The 20,820-nt window shown below is 35.8% G+C and overlaps 1 protein-coding gene across 1 annotated transcript in view; it reads left to right on the top strand.

Annotated features, from left to right (window-relative positions):
* Positions 1 to 12,906: 12,906 nt before the first annotated feature.
* The window catches only part of LOC149081763 (eukaryotic initiation factor 4A-I-like), a 28,976-nt gene continuing 21,062 nt past the window's right edge, over positions 12,907 to 20,820 (top strand). The window contains exons 1-2 of the mRNA XM_089237199.1: positions 12,907 to 12,993; positions 18,525 to 18,597. Coding sequence (XP_089093325.1) covers positions 12,968 to 12,993; positions 18,525 to 18,597 — 99 coding nt within the window. The 5' untranslated portion in view covers positions 12,907 to 12,967. The remainder of the gene's footprint in view (positions 12,994 to 18,524; positions 18,598 to 20,820) is intronic.

Genomic DNA, 20,820 nt, shown 5'->3' with positions numbered 1-20,820 from the left:
TTTATTTTTGCTCTTGTCAAATCTATGTAAGTATATCCCGTATTCTTTTTGATGCCGACAACAATTTTTTTTTGTCATTTAATGGAATTCAGGGCACCTCATTTACTCAATATAAACCCTCTAAACTCTTCTCTCCTCGATATTTCAGTGCTTGCCAATTAAAGGGTAAAAGTGAGAGGAGGCATGTGAACTTTAGTTTGCGCCTCGTATATTTCTTTCATAATTTTTGAAGCCAAAGACTTACCATGCTTCGTAAATATCGACTTTGGGTAGCGTATTCAGAGGCAGCCCCATGAGATAAAAGTCTCGAGATAAGTGAAGTGTCCTTTAAGATACGAAAAAGAAATAAATAATGTAATGAACTAAAGTATAACACACAACTGCCACTTGTAAAACACTAACAACGGACTACATGAACCACTTCACCTCTCGTTCAATGAGCGGACTCATTGTTCCAGTTGGTCCACAGGGGGTCATCCAGTCATAATCTCGAAAATTATTCCTCGGTTATCCGATTAGCAGCGGCAATAACCATAATAAAGGTCAATCTAGAGCTAGAGTCGACAATAAAATTCTTTTTTTGTATACATACTAACATCATTTCATGAAACATTACGGAAATGACAAAAGCATTCACCAGAGATGATTATTATCATCATTTCCGATATAAAGATGTTCGTGTTCTGATTGAGATCTCGATCGACTTAGAATAACAATGAGGTTCCGATCATCGTCTTAACCCGTATTTCGCGTCGTCGATCGTCTTCTTGAAAGAACCTCATCGACGAATTATTAATATTATTATTATTATTGTCAATGTGGGTGATCTCGAATAGCGTATCTATGTGTATTAGTTATTCCGGACTCCATTTTTTATTGTTACGAATAACAATAATGAGATCCGTGAATAGATTTGTATCCAACTCTGGGGGGAGAAAAATTACTCTTAAACTCCTGAAATTGGAGCAATATGCAGATCGGTGATGCGGTCACATTATGTAAATGTGTTGGGGTTCTCGAACATGCATCAAATCATGTAATTGTTGTCGTATGAAAATGGCTGAATCGCTTGACGATAGCCTTTGCCAGTGTTTCCTCAAAGTGTTCGTCGAGGCTCCTGGGGGCGTCGCGGCGAGCTGGAGGTATTGATTTGTGTGCCCATATTGTGTGCCAGGCTTTGAAGTGGTTCTTTTAAAAGTGAAGTATCTACTAAACCAGGGCTGCCCTTACCAGACGCAGGGTCCGGCACGAAAATAACAGAATGGCCAGGGGTGTCAATAATTTCTGGGTCCCTTAGCCCTAATTTTATATATTCTGTGGAACCTACATCCAAAAATTCGTAAATTATTACAAAATATAAATGAATGAGCTGAAAAGATCTGTACAAAAAAATATAGGCACAATGAAATGTAAATTAGCAACAACAAAAAATAAATAATGGAAATTTCGAACCGAAGAAAATTTTAAACTGATGAAAGAAATAGTTTCAAAACTAATTAAAATTAGGACCTAATGGAAAGAAATTGACTAAGAACTAACGAGAAATCCAGAATCGATGAATCAAATATGAGAAAAATAATTGACTGAGATAATTCCAGCACCCATGAAAATTCAGAATAAATGAAAGAAATAATTTTCCAGAATTGATAAAAATTTCGAATTCCAGAAATGGTGAAAGTTTCGAATTTATTAAGGAAAACAATTCCGGAACACTAGTTCTTTTTTATGTGAAAATTCCAGAATTAGTTCCTTCTAGACCAGTGTTTCACAACCTTTTTTTAGACCACGTCCCACCAAAGTAAGTCTGAAATCCTGATGCCCTCTCGTAACTAGGACTTTTGTCAGGGGGTAAACCCTCCCCCCCCCCCCCAATGAAACTTCATAGTTCTATAGTTCTATAACAAAGTTTGGTTTTTTTACATACAAAAATAGGTTTTTTTTCGCTTTGCATCCTTTTAAATTTTCCAACCTGGGAACTACGTCCCACTAATTCTTTCTCTTTTCCCGTTACTTCTAATTCTTAAAATTCAAACGTAAACTCCTATTCACGTTGAGCAAGCCACGAAAGGTAATTTATTTAGTTAAAAGCAATTATTCTCTTAACCAGGGGTCCTCGGAGTGACTTCAGAGCCGGCGCGGATCCAGGGTGATGCGTTGGAAAAGGTTTCGATCAGTGAAGCCCAACCTAGTGTCCGCAGACGCCAAACATGCTTAAAATATAAAAATTAATATTTTAAAAAAATTAATTGAAATTTAAAATTATTTAAAACTTTAAATTTGAAATTAATTAAAAATTGAAGGTAGTTAAAAATTAAAAGAAAATTAAAATTTACTTTAATAAAAATGATTTTCAATGATTTTCAAAAAAAAAAAATTTTCAATAAGCAACTCACTTATTAAAAAATGCACATTGCCAACTAAAAAAAATGTATGTTAACAGTATCAAGTGTAATTGTACAAATAAATGCTGCGGATGAAAAGAGAGCAGAATATCAAAATCATATGAAGAATTATTATTTTAAAATGCTCCTATAGAATCCTACTTCCTTCTAAATGCTCCTATATAGATATATAGAATCCTACTTCCTTCTCCTTTTGCTTGATAAAAACACTAAAGCTCATAGTTAACCGGACAAAACAATACACACAAATAAAAAATACATCTCAGTATGTATTCGATAAATATTTTTTCCAGCTTCTCATATCAAAGAAGGTAGATACTTTCTTTATTGATGTAATTTTTTTTTTTTGTCCCTGTGAAAGTATTAAACGTTTCCCTTTGCGACGTTTTGATAACAATTAGCTAAAATACTCACTGAACAGAAAAGGGTAGGCTTTCACGGCCCGGAGTTTAGAAGAGTATCTGTATTTTTCGGGGTTTCACATACCGTGTTCGAGGTTTTTTTATCAACATACGTTTCATGCACTACTGCAGTGGACATCATCGTACTAGGTAACGGTAAGCAATGGGATGAAACAACGTCCTCAGGAGACCGTCGACTATCGATGTCACCGATACGTCTCTTGTTTAACGTCACAACGACCGACGATGCACATTTCGTGGAGCTTCAGCAGAAGCACCAGTAAATAACGCTCTTCAGAGGATATTGTTTCGTCTCCTTGCTTACCGTCACTTACATCGATGATGTCCACCGCGGGAGTAGACGAAACGTCAACTGATACGAAAAGTCTCGAACACAGCATAACAGCCATTATGCTGGTCATTCTTAATGAGTATGGCCATTCTTAAATGATTGTTTTTACATTGCCACCACATACAGAATATTATTTTTTAAAAGGGTCTGTGGCCTTTATTTTTCTTCATTTTATTGTCACGAGGGGAGGGGGGGGGGGGTCATGAATAAATGAACGCCAGAACTTTGCCACTAGACTTACTCCGTTGCCGAGATCTCTACCAGCCCAGCTTCGTGGCAGAAGAAAAAAAAACATACAAAATTTTTACAAACTATTTTCCCCAGACAATTGGGTACTGTCGCGATTAACAAATTTTCTGGTGATTACAGACGAGATGTGGTTCGGAGTTGGAGAGAAGTTTCGGGGTTTCGTTAAGACGGGTGAATGTACACATACAAGGATGGCAGTGCCGTCTTAACGCATGGGCTCACCCGGGCACGGCCTGGGGGCCTCAAGAGAAGAGGAGCCTCACAAAAATGAGGTCCAGTTGAAATATTTTAGGATTTACCAGGTAGGGCTTCCGAAAAACCACTTGGCCCGGGGGCCCATGATACTCTTAAGACGGCCCTGTACGATGGAGGTATATTTTAAAAGCCATTGGAGGGAGTCCCATGCCATCTCATCTGTTATCTTACACTTGCCATATTATATGCACAAGATACAAAAAAAACACACACACACGAAATGAGAATTTTATTGTGAAATATACAGGGTGATCAGCGAATAAGCCCTTATTTCAAAATTAAATATCTCTACAACAAAGATCAATAGAATTATGCGGTAAACGGTACGTTTAGTAGCAAACCTGTAAGAATGTTGGACAGAAATTTCGAAAATTTAGTTTTTTTTTGATTTTTTAAAATTTAAAAAAAAAAAAAAAACTGGAGATTTTGGGGTTCCGAAAATCCTCATTTGTGTGAAGAGAAACCACTGCATTCGCCTAAAGTTACTGCATGGGCTGCGGTATGCGCCAGAGGCATTATCGGCCCCTTCTTCGTGCGAGAAACGATTACTACTGAACGTTACGTTACAATTTTGGAACAATTTGTCAGCGCACATGGCGCATACCGCAGCCGATGCAGTAACTTTAGGCGAATGCAGTGGTTTCTCTTCACACAAATGATGATTTTCGGAACCCCAAAATCTCCAGTTTTTTTTTTTTTTTAAATTTTAAAAAATCAAAAAAAAACTAAATTTTCGAAATTTCTGTCCAACATTCTTACAGGTTTGCTAATAAACGTACCGTTTACCGCATAATTCTATTGATCTTTGTTGTAGAGATATTTAATTTTGAAATAAGGGCTTATTCACTGATCACCCTGTATATATATATCCATCAGAGCGAGTCATCTCGCTTAACACCCTATTGGTGAGCAAATGAGTTTGATAGCTTGCGGACTAGAAGCCAGCATCAGTTTTATTGCGTTGAGTTCACTCGCTCCGGTGGATTTTATGAAAATATAAAATATAGAAATATTGTGTGGGAGAATATATACAATTAGGGAATCACCCGTCCATCTCGCTTAGTACCTTATTCGGTGAGCAGCATGAATACGACAATATGAGTACGCACATGTGTTGTGAACATGAAATACATGATGAACTTAAATAGAGGAAAGAAAGAGAGAGAGAGAGAAATACACACATATACATATACATGTGCATATAACTGCCAGGGCGAGTCGTCTTGCTCTAAACCTATTTTGGTGAGCAATGTGGGATTAGTTTAAATGGCGGATTGTCTGAAGAGAGCCTTAGCTAAGGATCAACTTCGGTCTTGTTGTTTTGGTTTACTCGCTCTGGCTGGTTATATTTATATTTTAAAAAAGAATATTATATATAAAATAAAAACTACATGTAATGGTAATGAAACCATTCGTGTCCTTCTGCCTAGCACTCCTGCTAAAATAGAAGAATGAAGAACACTTGTGGTTATCACATTTACATCATTGAATGTCATAAGAGCGGGAGGGGGGGGGGGGGGGTCAGTGGACTTCATCTTACTGGAACAAATTATCCGTGAAACACAAAACGTTTAGAACCCCTGATCACACCCCTTCCAAAAAAAAACATTGAAACAGAAAAAGGAAAGAAATAAGTCATCAAGAAATTGTTGACAAAAAAGATTTTGAGCTGATATAAAAATGGGGGAATGATTCTTTATAAGCTCATTCTCAAAGTCGATTGCCCCCCCCCCCACTAAAAATCAAATTACTCCCCTTGTGGGGCGTGAACCCCACGTTGGGAATCACCGTTCCAGATGAAGATGCAGAATTCCAAAATTATTTCTTTTTCCAGATAGAAATGAGGAATTCCAAAATGGATGAAAATTGAGAATTTATGAACAAAATTATTTCAGAATTGATGAAAATTCGAAATTTGTGAAAGTAATTATTATTCTTGTCGTAAGTGTGGGTGTCCCGGTGTGACCACACCGCCTAAGAGCGGCTCTGTACTAAACTATTTTGTGTAGCTGAATCGTGAATTGGCAAGGGAGCCACGGGTGACTAAAGTTTAAGCACCACTGGCCCATGTGATAATAGGAGGGCCTACAGCAGATAGACGTCCTATACTGAAAGAGGATGCCTTAATATCTAGAAATGCCGCTGTGGTGGTCGTGACATCTTTGTGACGGACTGGTAGCGTGAGGTCCCGGATTCGAACTCCACTGGCGCCACAGTGGTGGGAGTTGGTTTTCTGTGGTTCCCAACTCCGAGGCGCGAATACGAGAACCGATCTCCCCGTCAGAAAATCTCGCCACAGAGAGCAGCAGGCCTATAGTACAAATATTCAATCGTTACTTCACTTCGGAAATATAGATGGAAGCACTGATAGATCTGACAGAACAATAGATGCGCACTCAGACTGTTAGGTACTTACAATTCCGGCACAACTCACTAGATAATAAATTGCCCATGGTGATAGACCTGAGTTGTGCTCGGTTTGAAAGAAAGAAAGTATCTAGAAATGCTTTTTTTCGAGAGGCTTGTTTGTTCCGTTTGCAAATAAAGAATCAACCCTTACAGCGTCAATAACGAGAAATTTCGCCTAATTTCGTGCCTTTCATTTCGGCAGTTCAAAGATTTCTCGCGTCCTCAAAACCCCTTACTTTGGCAATGGCGAGCCCATATACCGCATAACATCTAGGATTATAGTTCTAATAGATAATTTTATCCATTGCTTTATATAACTTCCCCTTGCGATAAATTTTTTTCAAGATGTCCTGGTTTTTATCAGGATTTGTCCCGGTTTGTCAGTCGCATGATCTGGCCCATCCTATCCTAGCTCGTGTCTTCCGGATGGAGGGAGAGGTGCCGTATGTTAAATAGGCTACGATTCCATAAGCGAGGTGAATTGTTACTTGGTGTGACTTCTTTCCCACACCAACAGCGCAGAAAATTATAATTAGCGATTTGACTTACTTTAGATTTTCAACTGTAACCACCATCTCTCCTTTCAAATTTTCGTATTTCTTTCAAAATTTCGATTAAAAAACAAACAAATTATATCATTTCGATATTTTTTATGCTAATGAATCAATTTGTTTTTGAAATTTCTTAAATTTCAAATTTCCTTTATTTAAGATTTTTACACACAGTTACAAAACATTTAGGGGGCTAAGCAAGCTTGTGAGCCCGCAAAACAATATCCGATACATATCTGTCGGCATAAATAATAACGAGAGAAAAAAAAGAAAGAAAAAAAACACACATATATATAACACCAAGAAATAAGTGGCAACAGGAATGGAATTGATAAACAAAAAAATTTGCCATTTAGCAGCGTATGCAAGATAAAAGAAGATTACATTACAATATCAAACAGATAATTTAAATCTTCTTGAGTTAACAACCAAGATTTTAAATTGGTAAAAAAAGATGTACATGAAGATTGTCCTTTTATTAACTGAGGAAGTAAATTAAATATTTTGGGAGCTAAATAAAGGAAAAATTTTTGGAAACGAGTTTTATTTGGTCTTGGTACCTGTATAGTATGACGTCTAAATTGCATTCCAGACTTGTGTAATTTCAGATTGAGATGGCCACTTCTTTTATAAAACATTTTTAAACTTTTATAAACGTACAAGTGTTGTAGAGGGAGTAGCTTTAATTGATTGAAAAGTAGAAATGTATGCGCGAGTCTATTTTTACTCAGAATGATACGGATGAAGGACTTCTGTGTGACAAAAAGTGAAGAAAGATTGCTGACGTACGTCCCACCCCAACATGTAATGCCGTAACTCAATCTAGATTCTACTAACGCAAAATAAAGAAGTTTTAAAATGGATTGGGAACATCTATTCCTGATAAAATAAAATTTCCTAATGTTCCGATTTAATTCTACACTCAAATAATTTTCTACTACACTCTTTTCACCCCTCACCCTACCCCTGTTCTCTCTCTAAAAATTCACTCTTTTATTATTTCACATCATGAGTGAGAAAAAATTCACTATCAGCAGGATATACAAAAAAACCAAGAAGAAAATAAAATCATAGGGTTGCAACAAAGCTTCGCCATGATGAGGAGAGAGTGAAACCAAACGGGAAGAACTTGTTTGAATTTATTACACTGGCGTTACATCCTTGATTGTGAAGTGGTTAAGCTACATGCCCGGTTTGACATGTAAATTTTTAGAGATTTGTTCAGCCCTCTGGTCTATAGTAGAGTTCTCAAACTTACTTGTCTCAACGCCTCCCCCCTCCTCTCAGAAAATTTTTTCTCTCTCAGAAAAGTTGCCAAATCGTGCTAGCAATCACAGAAAAGCCGCCAATCGACGGAAATGAAGCGCCACTTCAAAGTGCTGTGAATTAAAAAAACGTATGACAAATATGTGAAGTATATATATTTTTATTTGTAGTCGTAATTATCGTAATGTAATTTCTGGGTTGGGGGAAGATAATTTTAATCGTTGATTTGAAAAATAAAAGTGAAGTTGGCTTCGTTGAAAATACGGGAAAACCGGGACATTTTTCCAAAAAAGTCGGAACAGCCAGAAAAACAGAAAAAACTGGAACTGTCCTGGCAAATACGGGATGTATGGTCACGGTGGGACCCTAGGAATAATGACAATTGGGATTCAAGAGGAATCGTTTTCCCGATCGTTATGTAGATGGCGACACTATTGTGGATGAAATTGCATCCTCTATAAATTCAAAAAAATTGAGCTTTTTTTCAAAAAAGTCTTCTCTCTGAAAATTTCATTTCATTCAGATCACAACAAGCACTATTTCCCCTTCAAATGCATCAATATAAGGTCGTCATGAAGTGCGTGCTGTGGGTGCTCGAACATGTCCCATAATTAATTCATAAATCAGAATTTCATGCATTGTATAAAGCCAGGGCCGCAAATAGAGGAGGTGTAGGTGGGTGTGTTGCCCCGGGTGCTTGTTTTCACCCCTTTAACCTATTCTTCTACCTTAACAGGGGGGCGCCAAAATGCAGGCTTGTCTCCCGGCTGACTAAACACCTATATTTGCGGCCCTGCATAAAGCTGAAGCTGCCAAATTGGTAATTTTCTTGATGACATTGGGTAATTTCACTAACATTTGGCAGAATTTTTTTGGCGAAAAATTCACAAAAATCTCTATTGTATTTGCACGCACTGTGTTATTTTTATTATTGAATTTTACGTTATTTTCTCTATGAAATATGGTCATGTCGTATCTGAATCTTCAATGTCGATATATCGATACAACAGGGATGAGCTTCATCGATCCAACGCATTTAAAAATTCCTATGAATGACGTAATGCCGACACTCATGCTTCCGGTGAAAAAAATAGATCGCTCTTTATATTGTTACAACCAGTAAAATAAACAAAATCGGAGTTTCACAGTGACATTCTACGCGATAACATGATAAGTTTTATCTACCTATTCAATGATAATCTTGAGTATAAATCGAAAGGCTACACTAAAATTATCATCGCGTAGGAAGACACGTTTAAACGTTATTCGGCGTGGCGTTCACATCAAATCTACGGACTAGGCGACGAAAATTATCTTATCGCTTGGGAATTTATCTGATTGATAATTTACTCGTAACAAGGAACAGAACACTTCTTTTTTGATGAATAGAAATGAGAATCAGTGTATCTATACCATTTACATCATAATTGAAATTACAATATAATTGAATTACAATATAATTGAAATTTGAGAAAATTCACAACATGAGTCATTTATTGTTTGTCCATGGTATCGATATAGAATATCAATTGTAGGCCTCTTCCCTCCCCCCTCCCCCCCTCCCCCCGCACATTACTGGCTTCTGGCAACTAAGGCGACTAGATTCTAGTGGCTATACTGGCAACTAATTTAGATGATGACGTAATTCTGTACTCGAAGTATCAGCGATAAAACTGATTTCCTTGTTCGTGATCGTTAAGAAGTTCATTTAGGACTTAAGATCCAGGTATTTTGCAATATAAACTGAACCTAACAATCAAATAAAAAATGAGCCCTCGACATTTCCTCGAGAAAAATATGGAAAACTTTGATCTCAATTACGGGAAATCGCCAGTTGTCAACAAATCACAATGAATCAAAATGAATTTTACAAAAAAAACCGTCCAATATGATAAAAATGAAAGATGGATACTTGCATTTACATCGTGAAACTAGAGGGGTAACAGGCAAATGGGGGTAACTGACCAGGCCGTAAAATTTAGGAGGCGGCAGATTTTAGTCGAACACGGCCTGAACTATACTATGTTCCCCGGGGCAACCCGAAATTTTGCCACCCCTTTCATGGAGAAGAAATGCAGAAGCAATTAAAGGAAGAATTCGGCAACCCCTTCTGGTCCATGGCCTGGGGGCACCAGACTCGCCTGCTCCCCCCCCCCCCCAGTTGTGGAAATGGTCCTGGTTGGAAACAAAAACATTATAAAATTATTGTTTTTTTAGTGGTGAGGGTGACAAAATAATATTTTACCGCACTCAAAAACCCCAAGTTACTGCCCTGGTCATGACCATGATTTACAAGTTAAAAAATTAAGTCTAGGTTTTTGTAAGGAATAAAAATTAAAGTAAACTTTTTGAAAATAAGGGACATTTCCATGAGAACAATCGGAATGACTGATGTGATCATATGATCAGTGTTTCTCGGGACAATAATGTATTTTCACGTAAAATTTTATCCATCCCGACTTTTTTTTTTCAATAAAAATATTACTTTCCCCCCTCCCGTATTTTCAGTAGAGCAGACTTGAATTTTAATTTCGCACTGTGAAATCAAAGACTAAAATTTTTTTCTGAACTTATTAGTATGTTAAAAAACTTTTATGACCATAAATGTTATCCTGCAGATTTCTTCAGCATCATTTGTGAGCAGGGGAGCCCTTACCGAACGTGGGGACCGATTCGAAAATAATAGCGAGGTTCGTCTCTGAACCCTCTACAGTTCAGTGTATATTTGAATATACTTAGTGCCAAATTTTTTACATAGTCAAAAAACCACTATACCAATTTCTTTGGTATTTCAGAAAGTACTTCTTTTATCGTCCTTTCTGTGCAAAATACGACTATATTTGTGCAATATTTTTTTTTTTTTCATTAGAAAGAGTTGATTCCTTGTCGGTCTCATTTTTTAAGACCTGTTGAAATTTTACAAGTTCGGAGATTTATACAATCACACCAAATCGAGGGAATTGGAAATAAAATTTAAAGAAACTATTTAACTTTGTGCTAAGCAAAATTTTATCGGTTTATAGATAGCAATATAAAATGAAGGAAAATTGTATTTTGTCCTTAATTTGTCATTGTAACTGTTTAAAAAATCTACTTTGATTAATTAAATTCTTGCGTCGATGTATTGTTTCAATACACAAAATATGCTAACAACTCCAATTTACGTCCGTTTTTGTGAAAAAAAAAAAAAATTCCATGCGTTTTTTATGGGAGTGAATCGTAGAGGGTAAACAACTTCAGGACACCAAAAATATTTGACTCCATTTGTCAGATTTTATATATTTTGGGAAGGGGGAATCCACATCTATTATTTCAGAATACACAGGAATGCAAAAAAAAAAATTTCTATTAAAAAAAGTTAAACGCGCAGTTAAATACGAATGAACACAATTGATGAAAATTTCAGCGCTGAAGGTAATTTTAAAATAATTACAAACAATTTTTCCGAAACTAATAAAAATTTTATAATTGATGAATTAAAAACATTTGAAAGGAAATAATTCCCGCACCAAATGCAAGTTCAGAATTAATGAAAGAAGTGGTTTCAGAGTTGATGAAAATTTAGAACTTTTGAAAGAAAAAGTCTAAAATTTATAAAAATTCAGAATTAATCGACGAGAAAATTCTAGGATTGGTTCTAGGATAATTAATGGAAGAAATTGATGGAAGAAATAATTCCAGAATTAATGATAGAAATAATTCCAGAATTAATGATAGAAATAATTCCAGAATTAATGATAGAAATAATTCCAGAATTAATGATAGAGATAATTCCAGAATTAATCATAGAAATAATTTTAGAATCGAAGAAAATTCAGAATTAATGAAAAAATAATAAACAAATAGAAGAAATGGAAGAAACAATTCCAGAATTGATAAAATAATTGATTCCAAATTTAATGAAAAAATTAATTCCAGAATTAATGAAAGAAATAATTCCAGAATCGGTGAAAACGTCAGAATTAATGAAATAAATAATTCCGCAACTATTGAAAGTTCACAACTAAAAATCCAGAATTGATGAAAATTTGAGAGAAATAATTCTAGAATTGATGAAAATTCAGAATGAATAACATGAATAACAGAATGAATAATATTCAGAACGAAAGAAATAATTCCAAAATTGATGAAATAAAAAATTCCACACACACACACACAGAAGTGATTGAAAATTCATAACAGACGGAGAGAAAATTTATGAAAATCAAGAATTAATGAAATTAATAACACAATAACACGCAATATTGATGAAAGAAATAATTAGACAATTGGTAAAAGTTTCCAATAATTTACCATGAATGTGTAGTCTCACAAAGTGCGTGTTGGGCGGGGGGGGGGCAGTCATGACCTCCAGTGCGACCATACCAGTTGCACACCCCCGAGGGCGGCTCCTTTTCTTGGGATAGTTGGCAATTTTCCGGCATTCGTGTAATTCCCGGGACAATTTTGTCTGTTTTTCTGGCCGTCCCGACTTTTTTGCAAAAATGTCCCTGTTTTCCACGTATTTTCAACGAAGCCAACTCGACTTTTTATTCCTCAAATTAACGATTCAAATTATTTTTCCCAACAACAAAAATTACATTACGATTGTTACGACTTTAAATAAGAATTTAAATTTTGCATACTTGTCATGTTTTTTTCCAAATTCACTGCAATTTGCAGTAGCGCTTCATTTCCCGTGATTGACGACTTTTTATGAACTTAGCAATAGTTGGCAAATTTGCCTACTTTGGCATAATTTTTGGCGGTAATTAGCGATGTCCCGTATTTCCCCGTATTTGGATGTCCCATATTTTCCTAGACCAAATATGGTCAGCATAGACATGCAGGATTCCAGTGTCCGGTATTTTTCCTCAAAGAATATGGTCAGACAATCAAAAATGACTGGCATGTCCCGCAAAATGTAGGTCATATGGTCAAAAGTAAGTATGACGTCTCAAACCGACCAATCAGCGTGATGTAGATACCGGATATATAACTAATGACTAAGTCCGGGTAACGAAGACGGTAGATTTACTGATATTGCTACGCCGTGTCACCACAAAATTCACTCCTTTGGTTTCGCGATATTACGCTGAAAACATGTCTCAAATATACGAAGAATCAAGGTAAATAAAATCATGTTAAGAGGGAAAACATCCCTGTAATCTATTTTTGTAATGTTTACGAGGCACTCATTACGATTTTTTAATTGCAGGAAGAATCATGTTAAGTCTTTGTAATTGATTGTCTCCAGTTTAAAATAAGTCTCGAGATCACCGTATGGCGGAAAAGCACGTTCCCCCGTCATGGCGATATTTTTTTTTTTCCTTTTCATTCGCTTTTACGCACACATTACATTAGGCTTAGCTGGTCTCGATATCATGTCTCGTGCCATGTTGTTGATGTTTTATTTTGAGATTTGATATAAATATTTCGAATGTAGACCACGTTGTGGTGTTTGTGAATGTTTACAATGTTGAACATGGCTTTTGATCTATTATAGACTTTTTCTTTTATCGTTTTATTTTACCCATGTCTGTGGATCAGAAACAAAACAGGTTGTCAACCCTTTTCACGTGTTGATTATCATGTCTATGTAATTAGATTTGAATAGTATTTACGTAACTTTTAACTGTTATGATTTATTTATGAAATAGCTGTAACACATTGTATATATTGTACATTGATACAGCATTGTATCTTGTGACTAGTTAATTTTATATCGTGAAACCAGGGCCCGATTTCCCCCGGGGGGGGGTCATTTACCCAGGGCCCCCAATAATTTGAATATGTATCCGCTGACTAACCAAATATTCTTAATCCCAGTTGCGGTGGACTCCCGCATCTTGGAGTAGGGCCCCTATGCTGGGATATTTAGCGGGCCAGACACTTTTCTGACACCCTTCTGTCTGGAATTTTCTTATAATTTACAGTGAATTTTTTTTTACATGAAAAAAATATATTCGTCCCGATCCCTGTAAGCCCTACCCTTGTGGGAAAGCACAGGTTGTCTTGGTTCGTGCCTTGTACAGGGATTTCCCATCAAATTCAGGCCCTGTGTAAAACCCAGGGAAGAGGTAAGGGTTCAAGTTCACATTTCTAAATGAAGTTTTTGCACATTAAATACAGTCTGTGCTCGTTATAATGACAAGATGTAGGCTCTAGTAGTCCTAACCGAGTGGCGCTGTGGTAAGATACTCATCTATCTTGAAGGTTTTAATGGGGAGAAAGAATATAGATAATGACTTTCCTGAGGCTACCATACAGGTGGTGCATTCATTTGCATCCCAATCAGTAGTAAATTGCTGTATGGCAATATGACCTTTGACGATCGCACCAGGCTTTCCTTGCGATATGACAGGAGTTGGTGTACTGTAAAGTCCTAAATGTTTTCCTGTCGATACCTCGACCACTTGATATAATGTCAATTTTCTACTAACGATGGTGAATGTGAAAATGAATGTTTTCCTTGAATATGGTCATATATTCAGTCTTCATATTGCATTTAATTGTGCATATGCTTATAATTTTAGGAGCCCGTGGGTCAGATATCACTTGAGGGTCTTGGTTCAAATGGTTTAGGAAGTAGTGAGGATTAAGGGAAGGCTGCACTCATTCCAGGGTTGGTCATATGTATGTGTTGTGTCTAAAACCGGAAATTTACCAGTTGAATCAGCTATTGTTGAACCTAGCAATTTTGGGTTTCAGCCAGTATGTTTGTGTAGTGGTTAGAGACCCTCGCTAAAGAAAAGGTATGATTTGGGTCACCAGTGTGATAATTATGGTTAGTTCTTTCAACCCTCACGATCAAAGGAACCAGATATGACAACCGAAATTCTGTGGAATTTCTGACATTGGCCAGATCAACTTTGCCAATTTCGCTCTTTGGCCGTAAGATATTAACTGACTAACCAAATATCTAGCCCAGTTATAGGTCCCCCCCCCTTAATTCCGGCCTTGTTCTGGGCCTCCTCATGTCAAAGTTGGGCCTTGTGTGTAGCCCAGGGTAGAAATAAAATCAGTGAATTCCAAATTTTAATTATATTTTCGTCATTTATGGTCATTGGAAAGTTTAGATTTGATAATTATGATTATATATTTAGGGTTAACTCTGCCAACATTTAATTGCACATTTTCATATAATTTAAGAATTTAAGAAAATCACTTACACACACACATTCTTCTCGCATCATGGTCATTTTCCGTACACGAGGGTAAATTTAACCGAAAACTGTAATTTGCAATTTATTGCTGATTAGAAACGGCAGCATCTGACATTTCTCCCTTTTATACTTACTCAGAGGTTAGTGTAGCACTATCTGTAATAGTAATCTTTTCGGTAGTCAGGAAATTTTTTGACACGAGTGAATCTGATATCAAACTCGCGACACCTCTAAACATCCTTTGGTACTATTATATGTGGTAGTATAGATCCCTCTATAACAATATTTTTCAAGTCTTATTCGGAATAAGCCATATACTCTAAAGTTGAACTGCTGCCTCTCGATATAACAATAACTCTTCTACAACAATATTTTCCCTTGTCTGCAGAGTATTGTTTTTCTCTAGATTTTACTGTATTCATATATAGTGAGACATCAATAGAGCAATACTATGTGGACCGAGGAAAAAATATCGTAGGGGGTATTGTATCGTTATGTCACGAGGCAACATTATCATCATGTGACATCAAATTTATGTTGCTCTTGGTATCTTTCTAAATTGTCGTTGTTAGTGCTGTCAAAAAATTCAATTTTGAGTATTTATTGCAACAAGTTTTAATTGATTAGTTGGCACAAAAAGAAAGTTCAGATATATTGCCCTTGTGAAGAGGTTTATCGTAATCTCACAAAAAGTAGAGATACCAAAAACTTAAATATTTTCAATAATCAGGTGGTACCAAATACTGGTGTTATTAGACACCCTAGGAAGTTGTGAAATATGTGACGAAAATGAAAAATATTTGGCAAAAATCAGGAAAATATGCAAATATTTAATAAATCGGGAAAATGTTTTCTGAAGGGGAAAAACTTAATTTTGAAAAACTAAAATTCGAACTTTGGCAAGGCTTTGAATTATATTTCTTTCTTCCGGAGTTTTGTCCAGGGAAATGATCAAGAAGATTTTGTTGGGAACCCCTCAAAATATATATTGTTATAGAGGGGTTTATCGTAGCAAAAGGATGTGAAATATTGTATTGAGAGCACTTTGACATTAGATTAGATCTAATTCCAGGACCGTCATTTCAACTTTTTCTGGGGGAAACATATACTCAATGTGTATATATATTATTTCTAATGTATTTTTTTGAAGTCAGGGGTGCACGCCCCACCTCCACAAATGACAAGCCTGTGTAATTCCAAACAAGGATTTGAAAAATGTTGTAAATGGGTTTTTTATTGTTATATGAAGTATTGGTTTCACCGTAATTTTAGGAGCCAAGGGTTTGGATATCACTTGGTGATGAGGACTTCACGTTAAGGGGTAGCAAGGATAGCAGTCAAAGGCATAGCTTGATAAATCAAAGAAAAATGTAGGGGCCAGCCAAATTTCTTTGAAGCCAAACTTGGTTTTTGTGAAAAAATGGTCTTGAATGTGGTTTTTTTTTTACTTTTCCGGGATTTATTTTAATTTATGCCTTGATTGAGGAGGTATAATTAATAATGATTCGGAAGCAAAGGAAAATTATTCTGTAATTAAAAAAACTAAAGGTAGATTCACGTGAATTAATGAAAATTGAAGATGGAAAAAATTTAATGAATCAAACAATGTTCATAAAATTAAATATTGTTATATATTATTTAATAAAAATTGGAATGTGAATGAAAATAAAATTTCGAAATGAATTTAAAATATTCCTTTAATGAATGAAAATGTGGAACTTGTGAAAAGTCAAAACAAATGGAAGGATTGATCAAAATTTGAAATTAATAAATAATGCCGAAACTGCTGAAAATTCATATATAATGAAAAACTAGATTAATGAAACACTGCGGAATTAGTGAAATTAATAATTAAATTTCAGATTTTAATGAAAAATACCACCTCCATCAATCAAAATATCATAATGAGTATTTAGAATTAAAGCCAAATATTCAGAAACTTAATGAAAATTTTGTAGGCTAATTAAAAATATAAAAGTGGATTTGTTTTTTTCTCTCAAAAAATTAATGAAAACTTGACTGGATGGATAAAAATTAATGAAAATTCAAAAATAATGACAATTCAGAATTTTTAAGCAATCAAACAATTAGTGAAAATTAGGTGTATCAATGGAAATCTTGAAATTAATGAATCCCATAATGTGTGAATTCCGAAATTAAAATCCATAATGAAAAAATTTACAGCTAATGAAAGAATAATATTTAATAAAAATTCAAAAGAAATAAAATAATTCAGGAATTAAAAGAAATAATTGATAATGCCATGTTTATGTAAATAACATTGCTTAAACAATATTTCGTAAGAGAATGCAAACTCCATAAAAATTACTTTTTTTAAAAAAAAAAAAAAGAAACCCTTACCGAATACAAAGAATCGTGCACGTGGGATACGAAAATCTGCAGTACAACAGCATCTCCAATGAATGAGCGCGTATACACGATTAGCGTAGTGTCGCATCATGCCTCAATTTGTGCTGCCTTTTTGATTTCCGTTGGCTGCAAAACAGTGCTGCCTGCATCGTGTCGCGAATGCTGTACACAGCTCAATTTGTGCTTAGCATAATAGGATCCTTACAAATGTTTGGCAACTTCATTCCTACCATTTATATGAAAGTTATAGTGAAGTTGTGTGTTAGCTCTTCCGTAACTCTTTTTTAATAACGTGATCCTCACGTATTCACAAGAGATCCTTACGATCTATCCAGGGAATTTGTTAATGTGTTAGTAGACATTCATGCCCAAATTGGGATTTTAACCCAGACCAGCTCAGTCAGAGGGAGGCTAGCTCCCTTAACCACTCAACTTCCAGGTGGTGGTGGGAGATTCCCTAACTTCAATTTGCTTTCCAGATTCCTGAAAAGCTCTTAAATATCCCAAATTTGTAACATGATCAGAAAATTGAAAATAATTTTTCTTATTTTTAAGGAGGAGTAAACAGGTCTTTCCAGACTTTTTTTCACAAAAATATAACTTGTAGAGTTCTGTTTTTCTAAAAATTGGGGCCGTATTTTCTGTGAAGATAATAATGTTCTGGGGGAAGCAAAATAATCTAGTTAATTAAATCACAAAATAAATGAAATGCCAAACTATATGGTTTCATTAATTTTTATTTTGTGAAGGGTTCGTTTTTAAGATTCAGATTTTTTATGAATGGTCTGGAAAATGGGCCCAAATGTCATCTGAACAGACTCCTAGTAAAGTCTAGTGATTTTCTTGTTGGGTGTCCATTCATTTTCTCCTTCTCTCTCTCCCCCCCCCCCCCATGTTATATAACGTGCATACCGATAGTGATGTAATGTTCAAATTCTCTGACTGGGGTCATACGTGGGTGGAGATTTCATTTCGTGAATCCCTTATTGTTCAAGTATGATACTTTCAAGTTTTTTTTAGTTAAAGATCTGTCAAAACTGTGTATTAAAACCTAAATCTGTTTCACCTGAATTGATTGTTGTAATATTATTTTCAAGAATTTTTTTCCTTTACTATTTTTGTAGAAATGGTCCTGATGAGAGTAGCAAAAAGGAATATGATGGTCCTCCTGGAATGGAGCCCGACGGTATTATTGAGGTAATTCATATCGTTGTGTTCAGAATTAATAATAGGGGTTTCCTGCTTTGAATGTTTTTCTGAAGAAAGGGTCCTGAGGTGACGTTTTGAAAATTTCTACCACTAATTGTACTTATTTAAATATGCACAAATGTATTTACAAATCTGGCAGAATTATTATAAGTCAATCAAAAAAAAAAATTAAAATATTAATGTTTTGAATTCCGATGGGGGGGGGGGACAAGAATGAATTCGAAATCCTGCATGTTAATGTCATTCAAACAACACATGATCAGGCACAGCTCAGAGAAAGAAAGGAAAATAATTATAATTTCTGAAAGAGAAATTGGAGGATGGAAGGGTTTTTTTCATGTACAGTTGAATCCTGTTATATCGCCTCCATTGCAGGGGTCAACCTCGCTTAGCAAATTTTCAGTGAAAAAATCTTGCCAGTACATTTTGATTGGTATTTATTTATTTATTTATTTATTTATACAATATTGTTGGCCCTTGGGCCTATACAAGAGGATGCGATTGAGAATGACAAAGATATTGTTTGATGTTGGATAAAAAACTAGTGATAGAGGGAGATTCAACAATAGAGCTTGGGAGTTTGTTCCATTCACCAATGGTATGAGGAAAGAAGCTGTATTTAAAGCAGTCAGTGGAAGCAAAAATAGGTTTTATTTTAAGGGAATGGTCGAGTCTTCTAGAGATGTAGGATGGTTTGGCTAAGATACCAGAAGTATCCATGTTGAACTGACCATGGAAAATTTTATAAAGCAATGTTAATCGAGAGATGAAACAAAGAGTAGAGAGAGGGAGGAGATGAAGTTCATTTTTAAGTTCGGACACAGAAATGAAAGATGACCAGCAGTCGTGAACAAATCGGGCAGATTTATTTTGAATAGTTTCAAGTTTGTCTATATTACTGGAGGTGTAAGGGTCCCAGATTTCAGCGGCGTAGGAGAGGACGGGGGATATATAAGTTTGGTAACAGAGAAGTCTGATATCCCGAGTAGAGTGTTTAAGATTGCGGCGGAGGAAGAAAAGTTTGTTAAGACACTTCTGGTAAATGTAGTCGATGTGTTTGTTCCAACGTAGGTCGGCTGAAATAATGACACCAAGGTATTTGATATGTGAAAATTGGGATAACGGTAAATGATTGATGGAGTAGGAGTATTCAAGAGGAAGAAGTTTACGGGTAACTTTCATGTGAACCGTTTTTGAGATATTCATTGGCATTTGCCATAGGGAACACCAGTCGGCGATGGAAGCCAGGTTATGTTGGAGAAGTTCTTGATCAGATTGATGGTGAATGATACGATAAATTACACAGTCATCAGCAAAAAGTCTAGTGGTGCAGTTGACGGATTGAGGAAGGTCATTGATATAAATTAGGAAAAGTAACGGGGAGAGGACCGATCCTTGAGGGGTCCCAGACTTTACGGAGGCGGATGACGAGTTATGATCATTAAAATGAACAAACTGTTTACGGTGTTTTAGGAAAGCCTCCACCCAATTAAGTAATTGAACGTTAAGGCCAAGGCGGGAGAGTTTGAGAAGAAGTTTATCATGGGGAACTTTATCAAAGGCTTTAGAGAAATCTAGGAATACGACATCAGTTTGTAGGTTTTTATCAATGGCTTCAGAGAGGTCGTGGATGAAGAGGGCCAGTTGAGAGGTAGTAGGGAGAGATTGTCTAAAGCCGTGTTGGTTGGGGAAAAAGAAGCTGATGGAGTCTAAGTGGATACGGATTTCTTTTGCTACAATATGCTCGAAGATTTTACAGCAGGAGGAAGTGATTGCTATTGGCCTGAAGTTAAGGGGATTGGAAAGTGAACCCGTTTTGTGGATAGGAATAATTTTATTGATTTTCCAGTCATTCGGGAGGGTAGCAGAATTTAGTGAAACATTGAACAGGATTAAAAGATAGTCGGCGACTTCATCAGCACAGAATTTAAGAATAGAATTTGGGATGTCGTCAGGGCCAACAGAATGGGGTTTCAGTTTTTTCAAAAGTTTTAGGATACCATGTTTGGAGAAGGATATAGGGGGTGAGTTGTGGATAGAATTAAAAAAAGCCATATGCAAAAGCATTCAAAAGCATATTCAAAAGCCAAAAGCATTTGAATGAAGCAAAACAAAGGTATCATCTCCCTTGATTTGCTTCATTCAAATCATGTCAAAAAAAGTTGTTCTTTCAATATCTGAAAAATGGGAAATTTGTGATTATAAAACCAA

Source organism: Pholcus phalangioides, unplaced genomic scaffold (assembly GCF_987345545.1).
Source record: "Pholcus phalangioides strain wild (caught in Gottingen) unplaced genomic scaffold, Ppha-v1.0 ptg000009l_1, whole genome shotgun sequence".
Classification (NCBI taxonomy): Eukaryota; Metazoa; Arthropoda; class Arachnida; order Araneae; family Pholcidae; genus Pholcus; species Pholcus phalangioides.
Note: the sequence above shows the minus strand (reverse complement) of the source record. Positions and strands in the feature narration are given on the sequence as shown.